The sequence below is a fragment of the Haemaphysalis longicornis genome, unplaced genomic scaffold, assembly GCF_048455015.1.
Source record: "Haemaphysalis longicornis isolate Haplotype H1 unplaced genomic scaffold, Haemaphysalis longicornis Haplotype H1 scaffold_138, whole genome shotgun sequence".
Classification (NCBI taxonomy): Eukaryota; Metazoa; Arthropoda; class Arachnida; order Ixodida; family Ixodidae; genus Haemaphysalis; species Haemaphysalis longicornis.
Window position 1 is genome coordinate 179,941 of NW_027526243.1, and position 10,942 is coordinate 190,882.

Genomic DNA, 10,942 nt, shown 5'->3' on the forward strand with positions numbered 1-10,942 from the left:
CACCTTCAAAATTTTGTGTCAGTACCCCTTTAAGCATTTCGAGTGCATTTCTTAAGCTATTATCCTACAGACGCAGAACAAGCTATGCCTGGTCTCGCAAAAGCTGCGCAATGCTCGCAGCATTGAAGTACAAGGAAACGTCAATACAATGCATGGACTTTTAAAAAAAGTGTCATCTTTCGTTCAAGATACAAAACCAATGCCGGGAACAAAGCTCCAGGGGTTTCTTTCTCCAAAAGAGAACTTAGTACGAGGCTGCAGAAACGCACGGGAAAATGCTGCGGAAAGTGGCAAATTGCGGCTTCTGCTAGTGGATTGTCAGGCTTATCTTCATATCGTGAATAAAGAAGCTGGAAAAACGTACGTTCACAACAACTCAACTTGTCACATAAATAAAAGTGTGCAGGCTTATAAAGAACATCATTTTAAAAATATGATATTTTGTGTCCACCTAATTTTAAATAGATTTTGTACCACTCGCGCCAGGTGCCGGGAAGACGAAAAGTTAGGCTTTCACGTCATCATGATGCAATAAATCGGCCGGTATTTGCCCGAGTCTCCTCTCTTCAAATGTTTTTATTGAATTTATATTGACAACAACTTGACACCAGAATTTATATTGACACCAACATTGGTTCACCTAATTAAACGTAGTTGTCAGAAGAATAACGTCAATATCTTATAAACCAATGAAGGCTTGGACTACGCGTAGAAATGAACTAAAATGTGTACTGATACAAAACATCCAGTATGTACCTCATAAATATAAGAAATATTATTTCTGAAATTTTTCGCAACGGTGTCCAGTCGCAAGCTTTGTGTGGCAAACAATGAGTAAGGCCATGCGCCCAACATTAAAAATCATCCTAAAAATAGTCAATCATGTCATCCGTGCAAAAAGTCACGTAAAAATCATCGGCATGCCCTCACCGGAGGTCGGGGAAGAGGCGGCCATTGCACTCGCAATGATTCCTCCTCTCGTCTCGAATCAACTTCGTAGTAAGTGACTTGAAGCCGGCAATTCTTATTTACTCGAGGGGACGCATATCGCCTGAGGGCCTCAGAATCCTACAGGCCGGTTTTCGTAGAGGTCGATTGCAGGGAATCCAAATCATATGGGCGCCAGCTCGCTTTGGCCTCCAGGGGAATTAGAAGGCGCATACCTCTGCTTGAGACTTCACCGACGGGGCCGACGTCACCAACACCCTCGACGCACTCTCGCTCCGCCGGTCGGATAAGGACAGGATGGTCGCCTACCGAGTTGTCTTAAATCACTAAAGGCTGGGAGGGCCAGAATACCCTGCAGCAGAAAAAACGATGACTAGACGACAGGAAGTGGCTTGGCACCATCTCCAAACAAACCCATTCCCCAACCCGTGTTGTACAACAGCTGCTAATCGGCGTTATATTCCAGCGCATATATGCAGTGCGGAAACAGGGCGGACCTGCAACATATGATTTGGGCTTGTCCCAACAATGAGATACAGAAATCAAAGGAATAAAGTTCATAAACTAGCGATAAACATTATAAGCTCTGAGCAGTGGGAGACCTTGCAGCTCAGCTCCGACTCGGGAGAGAAGGTAAGTCTGGTCCCGATGGCCGAGGCCGCCGTAAGGGAAGAAGGACTTCTGGCTGCCGTGTGAGGAGAGAGGGTGGTTCTTATCAAGAGTTTCCTTCCCTGACTCCCCTCTATGGACAAATAAATGTTGTCACTCACCCATTCACTCGGCATGGCCCTACAGTGAAGAGGCAGAGCCGATCTCGCGATCGCAAAAAACGCTTTGACCAATTAGTCTACATTGCCAAACACCAAATCAGGGGAACAGCAAGAATGAGACAAAAGGAAACTATAAGACCCATACAGCCACTGATCATGAGCTGATTATCGCAAAGGTTGACGTACCATATATTTACTGACACTCGCGAAAACCAAACACTATTGTCAAAACAGCGTAGAAAGAAAATCTCCACTCCCAAATTTTATGGCCAAGGGAAAAGTTCTCAAAGTTGGTGTTTGTAACACTTTCGAAGAATTAAGAGAGGCCAGTCCCCTAGCACAAAATAAGTGGCTGGAAAAACTGTAATCGGGACGAGTAATCGTGTAAAAGATAGGCGCCCCTCTAGAAAAAAAACGACTGTACGGTATGTTGAACATGTGTCCCCCATCCAGTTACTCCCCATAAAAACTCCCCGTACCAAAACACACGGATCCAAACAGTCACAAGAAGCCGCAACAAGCCAGGATAAAATTCCTTAGAAAAAAAGGTACCAACGCCCTAAAAACACAGCATATGCTGACGCCGGGATGCAAAAAGCACAAAGCATGGGTCGTAGTGGACTACCCTGTCAATCTTTTTGCCTGCATGGTCTGCCGACACGGCAACGGAAAAAATGAAAATTGAAGCCATCATCTTTAGACGGTCAAATACAAGCATAGACATCGTTAGAGACTGTCAAAAATCAATTGAACTTTCGTACTGGACTACCCTGCCAATCTGCCGACAAAGCAACCGAAAAAGCGGACATTGAAGCCATCCTCGTGGAGTGAGCGGAGCAGTCAAATACGAGCACCAACATCGTTAGAGACTCAAAATTCAATTGAACTTTTGTTTGCCGGCAGACTACTAAACGCTACAGAAATATTCCCCCATCCACATTGAAGAAAATTCGCATTACATGGACATCCATACACGACAGCCAGGGAGACAACAAGGCAGGCGACCAAGAAGCACGTGTTCCGTACGACCACGACTACACCCTGCCTTACGAAGAACGGCTCTTTAATCCACGGCTACGAAAACTATCTTTGATCGTGCCACACACGGATCTCAACACCGAAGATTATCAAACCCTGCCGAGAATAACAAACACATGTATCTACAATGTAGATGGGCGAAGAGGATGGGTGGGAAACATGATACATTAAGGAACGTGCTTATTTCGGAGATACATCCGCCCTTTTCCACGCAACCTAGCCATGTTCAGGAGCAAGTGCAATGAAGAACACCTCAGAGATAACACATTCCACCACTGTCCAGAAATGGGAGGCAGGTTTGACAAGCTTGTTACGGTAAGATCAGCGTGAGCTGATTGAGAGGGCAAGAGAAGCAGCTGCTGCATCTGGGTCTCTGGACTTCGAGTTAAATCCTTGAGCTCCCTGCCGTCCGCTTACCCCCTTTTCCCAAACACCCTATTCGTTACTCAACAAACTCCTTTTCTTCCCCTTTCTCTCTCGCTGTCTGTCTCTCGCTCTGTCTCTTTCCCTCTTAAGAACGAAGACGTTCAGTCCGGCCACAATATTAGCTGAGAAACAGTGACACTGTCGCTTTCCCGGTCAAGCTGACGAACACCCCGTACCCCCAAACCTTCAAAGTTTCAAAATTTCAACGTTTATTTCAAAAATGCAATAATGTGCGAATAAAAAATGTAGGTATGCAAGAGGAGGTCATCACCATCACCAAGTACTTACCCTGAAGGGCCCCTCTCAAAAAAGGAAGTGGGGGGGGGAGGAGGAGGGAATACAAAGTACAAATGGCACTGAAAAGGCAATTCATGGTAACAGTTTTTGAATTAAAAACATTCAGGTAGCAACAAACAACAATAAGGAACACAGAATATGGGAAGCGAAATGGTTAACAGTCAATTCTATAACCAACATATACGGGCGGCAGCGAATAAACAACAAAAACGGAAAGCAGTGATAAAGAGTCAAGAATGGCTAGCAGTAAATCTCTAAATTTAAAGGCAACATGTTCACTGACAATAGCATTCATCAACCCTTCCACTCATCAATAGTCATAGGCAGAAATGATTTGTTAAAAGCGTTAGTAAAGCCAAGCACGCGCCGAATACTCATGGGATTAAATAGGCGGCGACATGTGTGAAGGGCGGAAGTAAAAGTGAGCCACGTAGGCGCAAAACGTTTTAGTATAGTTCGTGAAACAGACAAAGACGTGCAATTTTCCGCAGAACTCGTAAAAAAGGGCGACCGAGGGATGGTTTTCTTTGACTGATAATACCACGTTTGTCATAATTTGAGGAGATGAATCTTGCGGGGCGATTTTGGACGGATTCAAGAATATTGTTTAGGTATATCTGAGGAGGGCTCCCAATTGCAGATCCGTATTCCATTTTAGTGCGAAAAATAATTTCAAAGGCCAATTCGCTAAGGATTTCCGGTGATAACGACACTGGCCTTCTTAGATAGCTAAGAATTTTTGAGGCATTGGCAGCTAGTTTTGTAATATGCCCGGTCGAGGCTAGTCCGCCCGTAATTATAACGCAAGGTATAGGTGTGAATCGCCTTGCAATAATTTTTCTGACTGTAAGTAGTATGGATAGATGACTTTGGTGTGTTTTCGAGAGACAGGCATGAACTTGCACTTGGAAATATTCGGCCTCATCGTCCGAAAGGAGCGGACCGGAACGAGAAAAAAAGGAGCGGACCGAGAACCCAGCTCTGAGGGACGCCAGAGATTTCTGGAGAAGTATCGGAATGGGCACCACCGATAACAGTGACTCGAGACCTGCGAGTTAGGAAGCACTTAATCCATGTCCTGGAAATCTTGTGTCTGTTAGGCTTGAATTGTAGGTGAAAGTTAGGGTCGATTGTGCGGTCGGACAAAAACATCCTTCAACACAACGTAGCCCATCGTGAAATCGTTCCATTTCTGTGTGTGTGTGCACTCTGTCAGCTGTAGTGCGAAAAATATAACGACATATTGCCATTGCCAAGGGCTACTCAATTGACGCCTGCACACTTATTCATGAACACTACGACCTCTTCGATAATAAGGAACAATAAGGGGCTGAGAGACTGGACTAGAAAAAAGGAAAACCAATTATTCCATGGAGGGACTAAATAAAGAATTTCGGAGTCCAGAAATACACTCGCTGGCGCGGAACAGGAAAGGCTCGAGGTTGATGAAAAAGAGGTGTTCCCCCTGCAGTAGACCTAGAGGGTGTTGCTGCTGCTGATGATGATAATGAACGAAACTAAATAAATATGTATGTATGTATGTCTGTATGTATGTATGTATGTATGTATGTATGTATGTATGTATGTATACATGTATGTATGTATATACATACACAATTTATTACGTCAGAAAGAAATCATTTTTCCTATTTTTGCTTCGCCGTACAACAGCGCCACCAAAAACTAACTGACCTGTCCTTCACGCAATGCATAAAGCTATGCAACGCTGCTGCTGGCTGTTTAGGCATCGATAAAGCCAACAACGACAATTTTATGATATGTTTCTAGGTCCATGTGGTGCGTCCACGAAGATGCCTCTTACGCCCGTATAGTACCGCGAAATGTACGGGGACGAGAACGGCGGATACAGTAGGCTCAACAAGTTCTTGGGCAACCTATTCTAGCAAATGACCTAGTGTACATAATGTTCTCGTCACCAACCGGTGGTAGATTAACCGGGCTCATAAGGTAGGGAACGGACAGCCCCACTTCCCCTTAGGCCACGTGAAATAGTCTTATCCTTTTTCGCTCACTGAAGCGAGAAAAAGCGCTTGCGTTTTTTGGGATGACATAAGAAAGACCGAAAGCCACGACATTTCCGCACCGCTAACTGTCTAAAATGGTAGGTATAAGCTTCGGTGATGCATGAAGGCGCATAAAGGTGGGCGGCACCCGCTGTCATGAAATGGCATTGAGGCGCACTACCCGTGTTTCGTGCTAACAATAACAAACTGCGCCGCTCCGATCGTGCAGCGCTCTCTTGCAGCTTGCCACTGCAGCAAAACCACAGCCACGTGCCACGAAACATGACCTGCCACCTCTCGGCACCCCCGCTGTAGTCAGGCAGGTGATCGCGACTCGCAAGCCAGACAAGTAAATTCGGAAAGTCCTGCGTTCCCTGAAACGTTTCAATGCAGGTAGTTATGATGCCCGATATTATGTTCTAATAAAATATGCCCAGTCACAACTTTTTTCTGTGGCCTATACGCGCATGTTAAATCATTGCTCCACTTAGCTCTCGAGCAATATAACTCTGTTGCTGGCTAGTATTTTCTTTGTGAATGAAAAACAAATACTACGTGTCCAACGAGGGCAGAGGCAGAAGGGCGAAAGGACGAGCGCAGACCTGCCCTGTTACCCTCCTGTCTCTATACTCGTTTTACGCGCAGAATTATTTTTCAGCCACAAACACCCTTTCAACATAGAACGAGAGAACCCTGCCATTTATTTTTCACCCCACTGGCGCCGTCACTAGAGAATTGGAGTCACGGTGTTATTTCGTACCGTCAGGTGCATGTTGGCATGAAACTTGTATATATATTTAAAAAAAACCCCGCAGGCATTGTGCGCGTAGCCATTCCTAGCGTTGTGCGCGAAGAACATAAAGCCGTCTTCTTACGTCAAACGTGAATAAAAAGTGTTATAAAGAGACATCAGATTCGGCGCTACAGAACGTTGCATTTCTGAACAAACACGAAAAGGACGAGATATCCTTCAGTTGAAGCGAAAATATTACAAAAGGCACAAACGTATTCGAGACAAACGACGCTTACAGCAATCCCTCGTCACGTCTTGACGCGACAGGAAAGACGGCGTTAAAATGACGACGCAACCAAGAAGCAGCCAGTTAACGCACGCGGCTGCATTCTGTTCGGTCCGGCCTTAATTTTACTCTTTTCGGTTTCAAGGTGAGAACGCAGAATGCAATGTTGCGGGGAGAGGCACTGGAGCAATAAACAGCAAAACTGCGAGAGGAAAAGACACTAGGGTGAGTTGCACAATGGACACACGAATCACCCTCGCTGCTGAGGCTTTAAAAACGTTCGCTGCCGTGCAGACTGCCAGTCACAGCATTGAGTTCCTTCTAGTCTCCCCGTGTTCGGTCAAACCCTTAAAGTAGCGTCAAGACCATCTCTTCACAGTGAAGAGCCAGTGGATTTTTACCATCACATTTTGCGTCCCAAACTTGTGCGTCGGCTATAATTTACGATGATGTCCACCACTGCAGTGTTCTGCAAGGTAGGTTCTGTGGCTTTCAAATATACATTAACATTGGCTTTAGCTTAAATAGGTTTTATATTTCTTGAAATATTACGCAGTAAATTAGATTCCAGCTGAGCAAAGAACCAGCCCTGCCTATAACAATGGTAATTGACGCCTGTTTTGCATAGTTCCCCAAGAAGGACTGCTAGTTGAAATATCTTATCTATTCCGCTGCTAGGAATCTTTAGGGCGACTGGCTAACAGCTTTTTAGCGCTTTCACTGCCAAAGCACTGAGTACACAATTCCAACGTTCCTGCTGCACCTATGAGTGACTGTGTTGGCCTGCGTTGTTCACCTCACTACTATAAAAAATAAGTCTGACTTGCGTAATTCCCTCGCACAGTAAAACCAAACTGTAGCCAGTAGCGGTAAAAAGGGGTGCAGACATCCTCATCGCAGTTTCTTAACGCTATATTGCCACTGGCTGTCCATGAATTAGCTGAATCTATTATAGAAACTGAAAAAAAGAGTGGAACATTCCGTAACTTCTTCATGGAGAGGTTACTTCATGGTAAAATGCACCCAAAAACATGCACTTCATGTAAGACGAACATAAAACGGTTCGTGACGGTCCGATGTGCGGGCTAACACCCCATGCAGGCTCTGCTGATCTGCATACTACCCGCGGCGTTTGCGGGAGGCCGGTTCGGGTTCGGCAGCAGCTTCGGCAGCGGTCTTGGAAGTGGATTCGGCGGCAGATACGGGGGTGGCTTCGGAGGCGGATACAGCGGTGGATTTGCGGGCGGCTTCGGGCCTTCCTTCGCCGCAGGAACAAACAGGTTCGCCCGCCAAGAACAGTATTACGTAAGTGCTCCTTTTGATTTTTTCTCGTTCATATAAACATGAAATATGTAGGCCTTTCACAAGACATTGTAACTACTAATAGCAACAAACACTTCTAAAACATTTCTCGTTAACTCCAAAGCACCACTTTGTACTGATGAGTCCGCGGAAGAATTTTCATATTTTTTGTTTAAATTTACTCCACCCGCAAGCTTCTTAGCCGACATTTAGCGCACCGAAGGAATGGCAGAATCGTTGTAAGAAAGACCGACACTTAGCGTTTCCTATAGCGTGCCCATCACAAAACAATGAAAGATTCCAGAACCTTGCACAATTTTTAAACGCGCTTTATGCGGGGTAGACATGAATAATTTACATAAGTAGCGATGAGTTAATACATTTGCTTTATCCCTTATGGTACTGCCGCTCTACCCCTCATAGCGATCATAGACTTACGCTTCAGAGAGACATTGGCCATTCTGCTTGTGTATTATATCAGCAGGAGAAATCTCTGGAAATTTATGAACTGCGGCAAAGTACAAACCAAACCAGTTATAGGCTCCGGACAGCGAAGTTTGCCGGGCGAGCGCAGCGCCAGCCGCGGCAGACCCGCGCAACTCTGGGTCGGTCCCGCCGCGCACACCGACTTCAGCGCCAGTGAACGCAACTTTGCAAAAACGTGCGTCATAACGTTATTTGCGTATTTCTCTCCTACGTAGTGCAACGAAGCCATGCAGATATTTGTTATAGTAGGGGAAAGCCTCCAAATAATAAGGGGCGCTGATAAAATGATGTCGCCTTGCTGCCGAGCCGTAGGTTGACGCAACTGGGAAGCGTGTGTTCAAGGTTTTGCATGCTCACGCGGATTGTTCTTCGCTCTTTTTTGGCAGATGCGAAGTGTGGTTACTGACTCTTGAATAGCCCACATTAAGCGAGTGTATTACGTGCTGCCGTTGTGTAAGAGCAGCTTGTCACTTGGCTGGTTAGCAGGTCGTAAATACACGTAAGGGCGCATTAAATTTGGTAACAAAAATGGCCCTCAAACACCGTTATAGAAACGTACGTTATTACCCAGGGGTTCTACTCTGCTTCATCTACTCATTCACGTGCTTATATCGCCGTATTAAATATATATAAATACATATGAGGCGGACACTTATAGGCGTTTACGTTCTCAAGTATTTCGCAAGCTCTTGGATAGCAGAAAATCACCGCCTTGTCTAAAGCAATGAAAAGCTCAGAAAAATAGAGATAAGACGTTCCGCATTAAAAGTTGGAAATATATGAACGCAGGACAAACTTTTTGCGCTTGGGGAGGTAGAGGAGGCCTGGAGGAGGACGAACATTCTTTATCCCATCCGTTGTGATTGCGGTCACTCCTGACGATGGAGGGGTGTCCTCAAGGAACGAAATGTTTCTCCCTTGACTTTTGCTGCAAAGTTTAGCGGTAATAAAAGCGCTACTATTTCTTTCTAAGAGGTCTCAGGCCGCAAAGAGGTCTCAGAAAAAATACCTGACTTTGAATATTTCGTAATATATTCCGATACGCCTAATAGATGTTCTGCCTACCCCTTCTCCACCACCTCCTCGCCCAATGCAATTTCTTGGAATAGCCTTCGCGTGAAGAGATTCTTTTTCGGGGGCGTGTTTTTATACAGCCGAGGTACTCGGCTACACCTGGAAGCCCAAACGTTTCTTGGTGGAGCGGGCACTTAGTAGCGGCAGAATTTTCCTATACGCAAACAAACGTGAGTTTCATACTGTTACATGTATGGAACATCACATTGGGATCAAAGACTCAAATGTAACACCCATGTGGTCCATTTAGTAGTTCTGCAGTCGCAAATGCACTCACATGGATGGAATACCTCGCGCGGAAACATCGCGCAACGTCTGATATATTTGCAGGGAAAGCCTCCTATTCTGTGGATTCAACAATATAAATTACGTTTTCTTTTGAAGGGAAACATGTTGGTCCCGAGAACGTTTTGCCCGCAGGCAGGCTTCTCTTCTGGGCATCACGCCTCTGCGGAATTTATATGAATTATCTATATGGCCTGCACTATATGGCAAGATTACTGACAATCTCTTACTTCGTTTTAAACACAAAAGGGGCAACTAGTATGCTTCATCCGCGCTGCAAAAAGAGGAGCGCTCCCCAAGAGGAACGCAACGGCTTGCGGGGACTGACCAACGCATATCTGCCGAAGGGGGCGCTGTGTGTCGCGAGCTCCGTGTCGCCCTCTGGGCGCTGTCAGGCTTCTATACAGTACCTGTTTCTTGTAGTGTACACACCGTATTTATATTTTCTTCCTACGCAGCCCCCGCAACCATACAGCTTCGGCTACGACAACGTAGACGAGTTCGGCACCAAGACGTACCACAAGGAGCAGGGAGACGCCAGCAACTCCAAGACCGGCTCGTTCGGATACACGGACGCCAGCGGCCTCTTCCGCCGCGTCAACTACGTCGCTGACGCCGGCGGATTCCGCGCCATGGTCGACACCAACGAACCCGGAACGCTGCCCGGAGCGAGCGCAGACGCCGTCTTCAACTCCAACCCTCGTCCGGCCGGTACCGGCCGCTATTCGTCTCCGTACACGGCGGCATCCACCTACGGAGGATTCGGCTACGGCCGCCAGGGTCCCTGGGCTGGCTAAAAGAAAGAACCGAGTTTATAGTTTAAGCTGTTACCTTGAAAGAGGGTACAAAACTTGCCCCTTGGATCTGAAAATAGAGGGCTTGCAGGTATAGAAAGCCGTACTAAAAATAAAAAAATATAAAGCTGAAATATTTCTAATCCTTCGGTTTGCGTTATTTCCTCTCTACTTACTGGCTTTAGTTAAGCGTGCAATATTGCACACAAAACAGTCTTTGTGTACTTTATAACAGACGATGTTGATTGGGTTACAATAATTTCCGAGCATAAGGCCGGTATCAAAGACAGAAAAATATACCTGATGATATTTATGAAAGCGTGTTCCTGTTTTCTTGTTCCAAAATTGTCATGAATAATAAGAAACTCTGTAATCGAATATCATATACGCACATTGTATCTTATATACACATTACATAAAAAAATAGGAACACTGTCCAGTGGCCTAGCGGGACAAAATCTCAGCAAAGCCTTAAGCTA

The 10,942-nt window shown here is 45.6% G+C and overlaps 1 protein-coding gene across 1 annotated transcript; it reads left to right on the forward strand.

Annotated features, from left to right (window-relative positions):
• Positions 1-6,971: 6,971 nt before the first annotated feature.
• On the forward strand, positions 6,972-10,466 carry LOC144164756 (uncharacterized). The gene is made up of 3 exons (XM_077695041.1): positions 6,972-6,998; positions 7,624-7,827; positions 10,128-10,466. The coding sequence occupies exons 1-3, from the start codon at positions 6,972-6,974 to the stop codon at positions 10,464-10,466; spliced, it is 570 nt and encodes a 189-aa protein (XP_077551167.1).
• The last annotated feature ends 476 nt before the right edge of the window (positions 10,467-10,942 follow it).